Source organism: Prionailurus bengalensis, chromosome E2 (assembly GCF_016509475.1).
Source record: "Prionailurus bengalensis isolate Pbe53 chromosome E2, Fcat_Pben_1.1_paternal_pri, whole genome shotgun sequence".
Taxonomy (NCBI): Eukaryota; Metazoa; Chordata; class Mammalia; order Carnivora; family Felidae; genus Prionailurus; species Prionailurus bengalensis.
This window is the reverse complement of record NC_057352.1, coordinates 1,449,824-1,466,192: the sequence shown is the minus strand read 5'-3', so window position 1 is coordinate 1,466,192 and position 16,369 is coordinate 1,449,824. Positions and strand designations below refer to the sequence as shown.

The 16,369-nt window shown below is 39.9% G+C and overlaps 1 protein-coding gene across 1 annotated transcript; it reads right to left on the bottom strand.

The window, feature by feature from the left end:
• Positions 1-9,267: 9,267 nt before the first annotated feature.
• On the bottom strand, positions 9,268-15,053 carry ZNF416 (zinc finger protein 416). Its single transcript, XM_043600959.1, has 2 exons — positions 14,975-15,053; positions 9,268-12,321 (listed from the first exon to the last, which is right to left on the bottom strand). Exons 1-2 carry the CDS (start codon positions 15,051-15,053, stop codon positions 10,742-10,744), a joined length of 1,659 nt encoding a protein of 552 aa, XP_043456894.1. The 3' UTR covers positions 9,268-10,741.
• Between the last annotated feature and the right edge of the window lie 1,316 nt (positions 15,054-16,369).

Here is a 16,369-nt window from a genome sequence, read left to right as displayed (position 1 = left end):
CGGGCCAGTAACACCCCCTTCCTGTGGCACAGCCTTCTGGGTAATGTAGTTCTTGTCCTGCCTCCAGCCACTTCTAGCAATGCTCCTCTCTTTCTAGGGCCGAGACGCCTGGCAGGATATGGGCGCCCAGAAAGGGCTTGCGAGAAAGGGTTCCCGGAGGCTCCGATGAAGAAGGGGCGGCATCGGATACTCCTAAAGGGGATGCACCCAAATTTACACAATTTCCCAAATTGTGTTTACAACATCTTTTTTTTTTTTTTTTAATTTATTTTTAAAATTTACATCCACGTTGGTTAGCATATAGTGCAACAATGATTTCAGGAGTAGATTCCTTAATGCCCCTTACGCATTTAGCCCATTCCCCTCCCACAACCCCAACAGTAACCCTCTGTTTGTTCTCCATATTTAAGAGTCTCTTATGTTTTGTCCCCCTCCCTGTTTTTATATTATTTTTGCTTCCCTTCCCTTATGTTCATCTGTTTTGTATCTTAAAGCCCTCATATAAGTGAAGTCATATGATATTTGTCTTTCTCTGACTAATTTTGCTTAGCATAATACCCTCTAGTTCCATCCACATAGTTGCAAATGGCAAGATTTCATTCTTTTTGATTGTTGAGTAATACTCCATTGTGTATGTATGTGTATGTATATATATATATATATATATATATATATATATATATATATACACACACACACACACACACACACCACATCTACATTATCCATTCATCCATTGATGGACAGGGCTCTTTCCATACTTTGGCTAGTGTTGATAGTGCTGCTATAAACATGGGGGTGCATGTGTCCCTTTGAAACAGCATACCTGTATCCCTTGGGTAACTACCTAGTAGTGCAATTGCTGGGTCATAGGGTAGTTCTATTTTTAATTTTTTGAGGAACCTCCATACTGTTTTCCACAGTGTCTGCACCAGTTTGCATTCCCTTGCATTCTCTTGCAAGAGACCCTCTTTCCTTGCATCCTTGCCAACATCTGTTGTTGCCTGAGTTGTTAATGTTAGCCATTCTGACAAGTGTGATGTAGTATCTCGTGGTTTTGCTTTGTATTTCCCTGATGATGAGTGATATTGAGCATTTTTTCATGTGTCAGTTGGTCATCTGGATGTCTTCTTTGGAGAAGTGTCTATTCATGTCTTTTGTCCATTTCGTCACTGGATTATTTGTTTTTTTGGGTGTTGAGTTTCATAAGTTCTTTATTATAGATTTTGGTTACTACCCCTTTATCTGATGGCATTTGCAAATATCTCCTCCCATTCCATTGGTTGCCTTTTAGCTCTGCTAATTGTTCCCTTCGCTGTGCGGAAGCTTTTTATTTTAATGAGGTCCCAATAGTTCATTTTTGGTTTTGTTTCCCTTGCCTCTGGAGACATGTTGAGTAAGAAGTTGCTGTGGCCAAGATCAAAGAGGTTTTTGCCTGCTTTCTCCTTGAGGATTTTGATGGCTTCCTGTCTTCCATTTAGGTCTTTCATCCATTTTGAGTTTATTTTTGTGTATGGTGTAAGAAAGTGGTCCAGATTCATTTTTCTGCATGTTGCTGTCAGTTTTCCCAGCACCACTTGCTGAAGAGACTGTCTTTATTCCATTGGATATTCTTTCCTGCTTTGTCAAAGATGAGTTGGCCATATGTCTGTGGGTCCATTTCTGGGTTCTCTATTCTGTTCCATTGATCTGTTTTTGTGCCAGTACCATACTGTCTTGATGATGACAGCTTTGCAATATAGCTTGAAGTCTGGGATTGTGATGCCTCCAGCTTTGGTTTTTTTTCCAAGATTGCTTTGTCTATTCGGGATCTTTTCTGGTTCCATACAAATTTTAGGATTGTTTGTTCTAGCTCTGTGAAGAATGCCTGCATATTTTAATTTTAGAAGCTCCTAAAGGGGCATGTGGCCACACTGTGTTGTAAATTTTTAAAATCACATTTTCCTGCTGCCTCAGCATCCTACAAACAGGCTGTCAGTACCCCACCCACGTGAGCAGGTACACCAGTGTGATGATAAGGCTAGCCCCTATCCAAGCCCCTTTTCTTTCCTCCCCTGTGATGTAGCAACATTCCAGCGGATTAATAAATTCCCTTTTGTTATTTGCGTACTCCCCACTGACTGGCAATAATGAGACTTGCCCAGGGGTCCCCCCCCCCCTCTTGGTTCCTCACCTGTTTGACTGAGCCAGTTCTTTTGCTCCATGTGGCCTCCCATCTGGACCCCTGTTTGAGGCGTTGTGCCTCCTTCTTCTAGGAGCTTTGAATGTTATAGATCCTTTAATTTCAGATACTCTTGAGAGTATAATTTACATAGCTTTCTAGTGTTGCTTAAAGACTCCACAAGGGGGACATACTCTCCCATTCACCGTATGGGAGAGTAATACAAGAAAGATATCATAATGTTATAATGCTACTTAGGTATAAAGTACCTTCCTCATAACTTCTAAGTAATAAACATGTTGTTGCTCTTCAGATACACTCGGACTGAAGCTTTAGCGTCAGCTTTGTGAATCTCAGTATGTTGACTCAAGGTCTAGAGAGAAAAGACTTCACACAGGGCCATTACTGGGACATTGGAGAGGAAAACCTGTGTCCCTGAAACGGAGGAATAGTGAAAAATTTGTGTTTTTTTTTTTAATTTTTTTTCAACGTGTATTTATTTTTGGGACAGAGAGAGACAGAGCATGAACGGGGGAGGGGCAGAGAGAGAGGGAGACACAGAATCGGAAACAGGCTCCGGGCTCCGAGCCATCAGCCCAGAGCCTGAAGCGGGGCTCGAACTCACGGACCGGGAGATCGTGACCTGGCTGAAGTCGGACGCTTAACCGACTGCGCCACCCAGGCGCCCCGAAAAATTTGTTTTCTATACATTCTAAAATAAATTTATGGATTCCTTCAAATTTTATGTGGAACATATAGAAGAGATTGAATTTACCTAACATGAGAGGTTTGACATAAAGTCGAATTTTAAGCTTATTATCCAAGTATTTATATATTTATTATACCCCTTCTATTTTTAAAAAATGTATTCCCTAAAAGTAAGACAAGATATTATAGATTCCGTTCAGCAGAACAGAAACCCAAAGCAACACTCGAATGCACACACTGCAATGTCAGTCATGAAGCACATGCTTTCAATACTTGGGCAACCAACAAATATTCTCACTCTCCAATTATATGCTGATCAAAGAAAGCTTCATAGTCAATTTTTTAGGGTTTGGCAAACGCTAAGCCTTGTCAAGGGACAAGGAAGAAGAGAGTTCAGCTAGGGTCACGACAAGGGAAACGGATAAGGAGTGTTACAAGGAAGCAGACGATGTGGCCTTTTGCCGAAATTCTTCCCTGCGTGGGCGTCTCGGTATTCTAACCCCAGCAATCCTACCCGTTTTTCCTCTCGTAAGTTTCTAACTGAATTTCCCGACACAGATACTGCTATGGTCTGAATGTTTGTGTCCCCTTCAACTCCTAAGTTGAAAACCTAATGCTTAAGGTGATGGTATTAGGAGATGGGACCTTTGGGAAATGATTAGGTCATGAGGGCTCTGTCCTAATGAATGGAATTAGTACCTTTATAAAAGAGACCCCAGAAATTTCCCTTGCCCCTTCCACCATGTGAGGTCACAGCAAGAAGAAGGCTGTCTGTGAACTGGGAAGTGAGCTCTCGCTAGACACCAAATCTGCCAGCACCTTGATCTTGGCCTTCTAGCCTCCAGACCTGTGAAATAAATTTCTGTTGTTTATAAGCCACTCAGTCTGTGCTTTCCTTATAGCATCCCTAACAGGCTAAGACAGATACAATTCATTTAAAATCTTAGGGGCGCCTGGGTGGCGCAGTCGGTTAAGCGTCCGACTTCAGCCAGGTCACGATCTCGCGGTCCGTGAGTTCGAGCCCCGAGTCAGGCTCTGGGCTGATGGCTCGGAGCCTGGAGCCTGGAGCCTGTTTCCGATTCTGTGTCTCCCTCTCTCTCTGCCCCTCCCCCATTCATGCTCTGTCTCTCTCTGTCCCAAAAAATAAAATAAACTTTGAAAAAAAAATAAAAAAAAAAAATAAAAAAAAATAAAATCTTAGACTTACCTGAAGAAAAGAGCCCCTTGCCAAATGTTTCTTCCTGCTGTGATAGCGGCCACTTCGATTACAGTCTGAGCCCGTGTGCAGAGGGGGCGTCTTATCTCTGAGATAAACGTTTGGCTATTGTTTGAGGATGATGTTGTGATCCAAATAGTTATTCTGAAAATAACTAAATAGAGCAAAGGTATCAAGCTATTTCTTCCCTTTACTGCACAAACTATATTTTGAGGTAACTGAATATTGTGGCAAATTCCTTATTCTTCTTTAGAATTTCTAGCTAATGAATGCAGAAATAGCAACAGAAGTAGGGTACAAATGTCTCAACTGTGTGCAATCAACTACCCAGTGGTTATCGTTGAATGCTGACCTGGTAGAAGATGCACAGAGAATTGGTATTGGATAGAAAACACTGATAATATTAGGACTCATCACAGAAGAGAGACACCCAGACATCAGAGCAGACTTACTTGAGGCAGTCATAACGTGTCAGCACTGTGTGTGGAGCATTGTGGCCAGAGGCCGAATCTGGATTTCAAACTTGTTTGTACGTTAAGACTATTAACTGAAGTTGGGGGTGTTGGGATATGAGCTCAAGGTGCATTTGAGACATTGAAGCAGAGACATTGGGATTGAGGATATAGGGGTACATTTGGAACAGATTCAGGAGCTTAGTTGTGGTTGGATATGGGCGCTTACTGGCTGGCTGGGCAGCCTGAAGGATGAATAGAGGGGAGATACCACAACGTGGCAGTGAAGCAATCCGTTCAGATGGCTCCAGCTGCCTCTGCAGTCAGATGTGAAATAGACAAGGCTAGATATCATATTGTGTTTTGAGGACACAAAAGCCAAGGAGACACAGTGCAAAGGAATTCCTTTGAGAGTCTGGTGAGCGAAGAGGAGGATAAATAAATGAATGGAGAATGTGAGAAAGGGTGGGGTGCAGAGTATAGTAAGACAGTAATTTCAAGAAGAAATATCTTTTTTCCTAAGTTGGGAAAACAGTCTATAAGAGAATGTATATTGTTATGATTAATATTGCGTCAATAATTCTAAAGTCTATTTTGTCTGATACCAGTATTGTTAACCCAGCTTTCTTGTTGCTTCCATTTGCATGTCAAATGCCTTTTCACCCCTTCGCTTTTTTTTTTAAAGATTTTTTTTTTTTACATTTCTTTATTTTTGAGAGACAGGGAGAGACAAAGCACAAGGGGAGTGGCAGAGAGAGAATGAGACACAGAATCTGAAGTAGGCTCCAAGCTCCAAGCTGTCAGCACAGAGCCCGATGTGGGGCTCGAACTCACAAACGAACTCACAAACCATGAGATCATGACCTGAGCCGAAATCGGACGCTCAACTGATCGAGCCACCCAGGCACCCCCCCTCCCCCTTCACTTTCAATCTGCAGGTGTCTTTAGGTCTGACATGAGTCTCTTGTAGGCAGCAAGCATATAGATGGGTCTTGCTTTTTGTATCTGTTCTGTCACCCTACTTTTGATTGGAACATTTAGTCCATTTACATTCAAATTAATTATCGATAGGTATGTACTTACTCCTATTTTGATACTTGTTTTATGGTGTTTTTTTGTTTTTTTCTGTTCCCTTCTCTTGTTCTCCTCTCATGGTTTGCTGGCTTTCTCTAGTGATATAATTAGGTCCCCTTCTCTTTATTTTTTGCATATCTACTACCAGTTTTTGATTTGTGGTTACATTAGGCTTGTATATATCTTATGCATATAGCAGTCTAAATTAAATTGATGGTCACTTAAGTTTGGACCCATTTAAAAGCACTAGTTTTTACTCCTCTCCCCAGTAACAATTTAGGTATATAGTGTCATACTTTACATCCTTTTGTTTTGTGAATCCCTTGACTGGTTTTTATATACTTTGTTTTACTACTTTTGTGCTTCCTATTTTTACTCTTGCTTTTTTCCTTTCCACTCTAAGAATTCCCTTTAATATTTCTTGTTAAGGCTGGTTTAGTGGTGATGAGTGCCTGTAACTTTTGTCTGGGAAAATCTTCTCTCTCCTTCCATTCTGAATGATAGCCTCGTTGGGTAGACTACTCTTGATGCAGGTTTTTTCTTTCAGCACTTTTGAATGTATCACGCCACTCCCTTCTGGCCTGCTAAATTTCTGCTGAAAAATCAGCTGATGGCCGTATGGGTTTCAAATATACGGAACTCTTTTCTCTTGCTGCTTTAAAATTTTTCTCTTACCACCACTTTTTGCCATTCTAGTTACTCTGTGTTCTGCTGTGGACCTCCTTGGGTTGATTTTGATGGGGGCTCTCTGTGCCTCCTGGGTCTGGATTTCTGTTTCCTCTCCCAGGTTCAGGAAGTCCCTGACAAATCCAGAACATGCAAATTCTGAAAAATGACTGAGAAACTTTAACAAACATAGTCTAAGAATTAGACAATGAAGTGGTTCTTATAAGTTAGTAGGGACCAGAGACATCTAGTAAAAGCCATATAGACCCATTTTGGATCTGAATGCCTTAAAGAACAAACATTTTAGGAAAATTGAGGAAATAGAGCACTAACAATATATTTTATGATACTTCAAATATTTTGTTTGAAAAAGAGTTATTAGGATTATAAATGAGTCCTTACATTTTGGAAATGCACTCTGAAGAGATTAGGCACTGAATGAGAAGATGTTTGGATTATAAGGAAAACAATCCAGTAATGTGAGTGGGGATAGAGGAAACAAAACACCCAAGAATTTATCAATGATTAAAGACTAGGCTTCAGATCATGGAGCTCATGACACATTTCCTTTTATGTATATATTTGAAAATATCCATTGCAAAGGGTAAAATATGTCTATCATTTTTACGTTAGGAAGGATGCGTTAAAAAGAGCAGAGGAGGGACGCCTGGGTGGCTCAGTCGGTTAAGCCTCCAACTTCGGCTCAGGTCATGATCTCACAGTCCGTGAGTTTGAGCCCCACGTCGGGCTCTGTGCTGACAGCTCAGAGCCTGGAGCCTGCTTCAGATTCTGTCTCCCTCTCTCTCTGACCCTCCCTCGTTCATGCTCTGTCTCTCTCTGTCTCAAAAATAAATAAACATTAAAAAAATTTTTTTTAAAGAGCAGAGGAAACCTCTGATTTCAGGGGGTAAGCCAGCATGTATCAAAACACCAATTGTACACTTTAATTTTTTTTTTAATGTTTATTTATTTTTAAGAGAGACAGAGCACGAGCAGGGGAGGGGCCGAGGGAGGGAGACACAGAACCCAAAGCAGGCTCCAGGCTCTGAGCCCTCAGCAGTGCCCGACATGGGGCCCGAACCCATGAACCATGAGATCATGACCTGAGCTGAAGCTGGATGCTTAACCAACTGAGCCACCCAGGTGCCCCTAAAACAACTTTATTTAACTTTTCTTTATAACAAAGTAGGAACACTTCAGATATGAATATTAACACCCTTTTAGGTTACATATTAAACTAATGTTCAAGTTTGTCTAAAATTTCTTGAAATATTTTCCTGTATAATGTTAACACAATTTAAAGACTGAAGTCCACAGCTGAATTTGAATTTAGATTCTGAAGCTTAACTGTTAGTCTTTGGGCTAGTAAAAAGAGCTTTGGTTTCCTAGTTTATAAAATGGATATGGTAATAACCTAGTTATGGAGGTAATTTTGAGGATTAAGTGAATTAATGTGTATCAATTGCTTATTCAGGGATTTATATGTATTTAATAAGTTATAACTATTATAATATTCTAAGGGATGAGGTAGGAAAGAAGTGTTTAAATACGCTATTTATTGCTACTTGGACATTTAATAGCAAAAATTTAATGTATTAAATGACATAGTTCATTAAGGAAAAGCTTCGTTTAATTTCTGTCAAGCCATGTTCTACATGAGTGGTTATTCACATCATAAATTCTTCAGGGTAGATGACAGGATAATAAAATGGGAAAATTATGCTATGTTTGAATGTTTTCCATTCTTTTTGATCTTTGTCACTCTAATAGTTTAAAAACGTTTACTCCTCATTTTAATTTGTACTGTTTTGATTACTTGCGAAATTCTAAATTTACCAAAATATATCTATGTTTATAAAAGCAGAAGGGACGGCTCTTCCTTATAGTAAAATTCCAATTAATAAATGTGGGCAGACTGATAGAACTAGAAAGTTTAAAAATAAGCAAATGGTGTTAACAGTCATTTCATTAAAGAAGTTATACAAGTGGCAAATACACATAAAAATCCTCAACATCATGAAACATCAGAGAACTGCAATTAAAACCATAGTGAGTTGCTATTACACTCCTGTTAAAACAGCTAAAATTTAAAAAGACCTGCGGGGCACCTGGGTGGCTCAGTCAGTTAAGCATCTGACTTTGGCTCAGGTCATGATCTCACGGTTCGTGTGTTCAAGTCCCCGCATCGAGCTCTGTGCTGACGGCTCAGAGCCTGAAGCCTGCTGCAGTTTCTCCTTTCTCTGCCCCTCCCTGTCTTGAACTGTCTCTCTCTCTCGAAAATAAATAAGCATTAAAAAAAATAAATTTAAAAAGACTGACAATACCAAGCATTGGCAAAATGTGGAGGAACGGGAGTTTATGTACTATTGGTGGAACACAGACGGGTATAACCAGCTTAGATCACAGTTTGGCAATTTCTTAAATATTGAAACATTCACATTCTCTGACTTACTGGCGTAAGAGAAACAAAACACACATTCATATAAAGAATCATATGCCTATATTCACTAAAGCTTTATTTCTAACAGCACTAAACTGGAAACAATCCAACCGCCCATTAACAGATAAATGGATAAAACAAACAGTGGCAAATCCATAAAGTAGAATACTATTCAACAATAAAAAAATAAACATTCATATAAACAACATTGAGGAGTCTCAAAATAATTATGCACTGTGGAAAATATCAGAAAAGAGTAGACATTTTATGATTCTATTCATGTAAATTCTAGACAATGCAAACTAATATGTTAAAGACAGTACATCACTGGATCCCTGTAGGTCTGGTAAGAACAAGGAGAAATTATAAAAGGGCATGAGGTACATCACAGTTGTTCACTGTCATGATTATGGTGGTTTCATGGGTTTATACGTATGGCAAGAAATTTCAAATTGTACACCTTAAATATGTATAGATTATTGCATGTCAATTATGCCTCAAAATCTCTAAAAAAGTAGTTCAGGGGTGCCTGGGGGGCTCAGTCGGTTAAGTGCCTGACTCTTGATCTCAGGTCAGGTCTTGCTATCAGGGTCATGAGTTCAAGCCCTGCTTTGGGCTCCATGCTGAATGTGAAGCCTTCTTAATAAATCGTTCAAAATAAAAAATCTGAATTGCCCACTTTTTGGAAACCAGCAGGTTTAACAACCTAATACTCCAATGGACAATCTCCATTCTTTCATTTCTCTGCCTTTAGAACAATGGACGGCCCTTGAGGGCAACAGCTCAGGAAGACAATGAGAATTCACAAACTCTAGATTATTTGCTCTAACAATGACTTCAGCTACAGAAGACACACAGCTGTGGTGGTCCTGGAATTCCTCACAAGCATAGTCACTGGAACATGCAAGGATGCACTTTTAGAAGAGGCATACACCATCTGGTTTGCTGCAGGCCCCTCCCCTGCCTGTTAATCACATCAAGAATATTAGTACCAGTTATGGTTGAAGCCTGGCTCCTGTTGTCTGACAGTGATGCCAGTCTTCAGAATTATAAACATCAGGACACTGACTCCTTTGTAGAACCTGGTGAAAAGCTTCCCCTCAACAGCACCCTCCAGGAGCAAGAGAATAGATTCACACCATTCCTAAAGGCACCGGAGCTTGGCAAAACAAGGGATCCCTCCTTAGAGTGTCCTATGGTCTCAGCAAGTATGGAGTCCACAAATTAGAGGACTATGAAGCGCTGCACTGGTTCCTAGGTCTTGTGCAGCAATGCACATTAGGCTAAAACTGGAATGAGAGCTACTCTCGGTATTTATGTCGTCCTTGCTGAGGTGCACAAAGCTGGGGCCCCCACAAAAGCACATCCACAGAGTACAATTCTGTTTTCCACCCACGCCAAACAGTGAACACCCCCCCCCCAGATTAAAGGTACATTAAACAATAAGGCCTTTATTACTGCACAAACCAGAGCAATGAGGTAGTTACTGGTTGATGACCTGAAGACTAGAAAAATCAATTACAAGTGTCATGTGAAACCAACAATTTCCATGAAGTAGGTAAGCCTTCCCTGCAAGCTTCCAACAGAGCCCACTCTTGGCCCAAACTGAGTCATATTCATACTTAACCTGAAAAGGGAAATCACTGTAAGGGCAAAGACTACTCTAGATTTCCTCCAGGGAATGGGAGAGGCCATAGACATTTGCCTTGCCTTAGGCACACTGGAGTGACCGATGAAGCAGTGTACAAGGTAGTAAAGTGGGATGGCTTCTACTGGAAAAACTGGCAGTGGTGGCATTGGGGTAAGGGCCCTGGGTGGTCTGGACCGTGCAGTGCAGCCCCTGTAAGCCTCACACATGCCTATAAACTGAGGGGATATTCCGCCCCCCTGGATGCTTGGAGGTATGAGGTTCAACTTCAGGCATGTGGCTCCCTCACACAACTATTTAGGGCCATAAGAGTGAACAGGGAGACGGCATGTTTCCTTCAAATCTAAGCCCATTTTCAAATGTGGACTTTCTGGTGTTAAACAACATTGGAGGTTGGAATGAAGGATTTCCCGTATTTCCTACATTCACGGGCCCTCTCCATGCTGTGAAATTTCTGGTGGAGATTGAGGCTAGAGCGTTGGCTAAAGGATTTGCCACATTTGCTGCATTCATAAGGCCTTTCTCTAGTGTGAACTACCTGGTGTTGAATGAGAACAGATTTTTGCCTGAAGGATTTTCCACATCGGCCACACTCATAAGGCCTTGCTCCTGTGTGAATGTTGCAGTGTTGAGTAAGGCTGGTGCTTCGACTAAAGGATTTCCCACATTCATGACACATATAAGGCCTTTCTCCAGTGTGAATTCTTTGGTGTTTAGTGAAAATAGCTCTTCTGCTAAAGCGTTTCCCACACTGGCCACACTCAAAAGGCCTTGCTCTGCTATGAATTCGCTGGTGTTCAACAAGGCTGTAGCTTTGTGTAAAAGATTTCCCACATTCAGCACATTCATAAGGCCTTTCGCCAGTGTGACTTCGGTTGTGCCGATAAAGTTTGGATTTGGATCCAAAGGCTTTCCCACATTCTCTACACTCGTAAAGCCTTTTACTGGTGTGAATTCTCTGGTGTCTAATGAGAGCAGCTCTTTGGCTAAAGGATTTCCCACACTGGTCACACACATAAGGGCTTGCTGTGGTGTGAATTCTCTGGTGTCGAACAAGGGTGAAGCTTTGTCTGAAGGATTTCCCACATTCACTGCATTCATAAGGCTTTTCTCCAGTGTGTGTTCTCTGGTGCCTCACAAGATTGGATTTGCACGCAAAGGCTTTCCTGCATTCCTCACATTCAAAAGGCCTTTCTCCACTGTGGATTCTGCAGTGTTCAATAAGGTTGGAACACTGACTAAAGGATTTCCCACATTCACCACACTTATACGGCTTTTCTCCAGTGTGAACTCTCTGGTGTATAATGAGGGTGGCCCTTAGCCTAAAAGATTTTCCACATTCGCTGCACTCGTAAGGCCTTTCTCCAGTGCGGGATCTCTGGAGCTGAACAAGTGAGTACCTGCAGTGAAAAGCCTTCCCATATTTGCTAGACTCATAAACCCTTTTTCTAGTAGAGACTCTTGGGTGGTGAACAAGGCTGTGTTTGTGGCTGGAGGCTTTCCCACATTCACATGATTTGTAATGACTTTCTCCACAAGGAAAGGCCTCCCCACACTTGGTGATTTTGTTTGGCTTCTTACTGTTGAGAATGACCTGGTGCTGGAGAAAGCCCAATGTGTCCGGGAACTCCTTTCCAACTTTCCTCCAGGTGAAGGGATTCCCTGACACATGGAATATGCAGCTCTTTATAAATGAAGCCCTGCCCACATCCCTCTTCTCTGCACTGTGATGCTCCCGAAGCTGGTACAGGTCTGCACATGCTCCATCTACATACACTTTCTGCCCAGGTAGATGGGCCAAGTGCAAAATGTCTTTCAGGATTGGGACACATTTCTCACAGGGGTGAGTCTTCTGGATGGAGGCACCTGCCTTTGGAATCCTGACCTGTGATAAAACTCCTATGGAAACACTCTGTTCAAAAGGTGTCTCTTCATCCTCTATTCCATGCCAACAAACTGAAAAAGGAGAAATACTGATGAGTCATGCTGACGATGGTGGGAAAGTATTAATCATGTTTGTTTTTTTTAAACTTTATGTATAACATGACGTTTTCTCATTTTACAAAACATTGATGGTAGAAAACGTAGTGGACCTGAACAACACTACAGACCAAATGGAGCTAACAGACATATGCAGAACATTCCAATGAACGGCAGAATACACATTCTACTCAAGAGTGCAGGGAACATTCTCTAGGATAGATTATATGATAGGTTAAAAAAAGTCTTAACAAATCTAAGAAAACTGAAATCATATCAAGTATCTTTCCTGACCAAAATGCAACAAAAAGTAGAAATTAGTAACAGGAGGATAACTGGGAAATTCACAAATATGTGGAAATTAAAGAACATACTCTTGCACAACCAGTGATTCAAAGATTAAATCAAAAGGGAAATCAAAAAATATCTTTGGGCTCCTGGGTGGCTCAGTCGGTTGGGCATTCGGCTTTGGCTCAGGTCATGATCTCGCAGTTTGTGAGTTCGAGCCCTGTGTCAGGCTCTGTGCTAACAGCTCAGAACCTGGGGCCTGCTTTGGATTCTGTGTCTCCCTCTCTCTCTGCCCCTCCCCTGCTTGTACTCTGTCTCTTTCTCTCTCTCAGAAATAAACATTAAACATTTTTTTTTAATTAAAAAAAAAATATCTTGAGACAAATGAAAATACAAACAATATACCAAAATTTATGGGATCCAGCAAAAAAAGTTCCAGAGGGAAGGCTATAGCAGATACATATCTATATTAAGAAAAAATGAAAGATCTTAAGTAAACATTCTACCTTTGCATCTCAAAGAACTAGAAAAGAACTAAGCCTGATGTTAGCAGAAGGATGGAAATAAAAAGGTCAAAGTGGAAATAAATAAAATAGAGACTAGAAGGACAATAGGAAAGATCAAAGCTAAGAATTTTTTTCCCAAACGATAAAATTGACAAACTTTTAGTTAGACTAAGGAAAAAAAAGAGAAGACAAACAAAACTAGAAATGAAGGAGAGGACGTTACAATTGATACCACAGAAATACAAGGATCATAAGAGATGACTATTAACCACTATACATCAACAAATTGGATAACCTAGAAGAAATGGATAAATTCCTAGAAACATACAACTACTAAGACTTAATCATGAAGAAATAGGAAATCTAGACAGACCGATAATGAATAAAGACATTGAGTCCGTAATCAAAAACTTCCCCTTTAAAAAACAAAACAAAACAAAAACCTTCACCCAAAAGAGAAGTGCAGGATTTGATGGGTTCACTGATGAATTCTATGAAACATTTAATGTCATTCCTCATTAAACTCTTCCAAAAAACTGAAGGGAGGGAATACAACCAAATTCATTTTACAAGGCCAGCATTACCCTCAGACCAAAGCCAGATAAGGATACTACAACACAAGAAAATTACAGACCAATATCCCTGATGTACCCAGATGCAAAAATCCTCAACAAAACATTAATAAACCAAATTCAACAGCACATTAAAAGGATCATACACCACATCCAAGTGAGATTTACCTCTGGGGTGCAAAGATGGTTCAACAAACACAAATCCATAAATGTGATATACTACATTAACAAAATAAAGGATAAAAATCATATCATCATCTCAAAAGATAGAAAAGCATGTAACAAAATTCAGCATCCTTTCATAAACAAAAACTCTCAACAAATCAGGTATGGAAGGAATGAATGTACCTCAACATGATAAAGATCACATATGACAGGCCCACAGCAAACATCATACTCAATGGTGAAAAGTTGAAAGATTTTTGGTGATCGGGAACAAGATAAGGATGACCACTCTCACCACTTCTATTCAACATGCTACTGGAAGTCCTAGCCAGAGTGATTGGGCAAGAAAAATAAAAACTTGTTAAAATAAATTAATTCAGTAAATTACGTTGCAGGATACAAAATCAACACACAAAAATCACTTGCATTTTATACGCTAACAAGGAACTGTGCAAAAAAGAAATTAAACAATCCCTTTTACAAGAGCCTCAAAAATAATAAAATACTTAGGAAGAGATTTAATCAAGGAGGTGAAAGATCTATACACTGAGAACTATAAAACACTAATGAAAGAAATTAAAGATACACATAAATGGAAAAATATCCCTTGTTCATAAATTGAAAGAATTCACATTCTCAAAATGTCCATGCAACCCAAGGCAATCTACAGATTCAATGCAATCCTTTTCAAAATACCAAGGGCATTTTTCACAGAAGTAGAAAAACAAGCAAAATTAGGGTGGAACCACAAAAGACCCTGAATAGCTAAGGCACTCCTGAGCGTGAAGAACAAAGCTGAAAGCATCACACTTCCTGATTTCAAATTATATTACAAAGCTATAGTAATCAAAACAGTATGGTACTGGCATAAAAACAGACACATAAGCCAACAGAACAGAATAGAGAGCACAGAAATAAACCCCTAAATATATGACCAACTAATCTTGACAAGGGGGCCTTGGGGAAAGAGGAAATGGAGGAGTGATGGTACAAAATTTCAATTATTAACATGAGTAAGTTCTGGAGACCTACTATACAGCAGTTTATAGCTAACAGTACCGTAATGTGCAATAGTTCTCCCTTATCTTTGAGGGATACACATTCCAAGATCCCTAGTTGAGACGTGAAGCTGCGGATAGTACTGAACTCCGTCTACATTACACTTTTTCGTATACATGCACACCTATGATAAAGTTTAATGTATAAGTTAGGCCGAGTAAGAAATTAACAATAGCTAATAAGAAAGTAGAACAATTACAATAATATACTATAATAATAAGAAAGTAGAACAACTATAATAATATACTATAATAAAAGTTATGTTAATGTGGTCTCTCTCAAAATTTCTTACTCTACCATACCTTCTTGTTGTAAAGATGTGAGATGATAAAATGCCTATGTGATAGGATAGATGAATGACACAAGCACTGTGACTTAGCATGAGGCTACTACTGACCTGAAGATACATCAGAAGGAGGATCATCTACTTCCAGACTGCAGTGGACTGTGGGTAACTAAAACCATGGAAAGAGAAACCATGGGTAAGGGGGGACTACTGTATATTTAAAATTTGCTAACACACTCACACACACATTCACACACAAATGATCAAGATAATAATAAAGGGTTGGGAGGAAATTTAGGGAGGGATGGATATGTTTATGGCTTTGCTGATGGTAATGTATTTACGGGTATATACTTATCCCCAAACCCATCAAATTGTATCCATAAAATATATACAGTTTTTAGACATGTCAATAATTCCTCAGTAAAGTGGTTTAAACATCATTTACTAAAAGGCACCAAAGCCAAAACCTCATCGACCTAATCATTACTGGGGCTCAAATTGTTATCTGGGGAATGCCACTACTTTTACACACTGTACTCCTATACTCAGGAAAGTAACCAGATATAAAACAGAAACAGATATGCCTCATTTGAACACTAGCCTTTCCTAAATTTCCCAGTGTCTTAAGACCCAGAAATATCCCATATTGGGCACAGATGCTCTAACATGATGAATACACTTAAATTAATGTAAGTCTCTGACAGAGATGGGCTCAATAAAATGAGATCCCATAGCCCCCCACCTCCAACCCAGGTAAAATGTTAATATGGCCCAATGTAAGTTAAAACAGGGCCTCCAGGGATTAAAACTTGTTATATAAAATCTAATAAATAAAAGAGAGTATCCTCACTACTCCTCTGTCCTACAACTCGATTGTACCTGTTCTTAAATCTAGAAAAATTATAGGGTACCTCATGGTGGGCTACTGTAACCTAAATGTTGTTCTATCCACCAGGACCCCATATCCAACATCAATATCATTTGCCCTTTGTGTTTCACGTTTTATAGGCATTGACAAAGGAATGATTACTAACTAAAGTCCACAGTTTACATTAGGGTTTATCCTTTGTGTTTTACATTTTACCAACATGAGTATCATTAAAACCACTGACTCTATCCATAATTAAGCACTTGGAACACAAGGT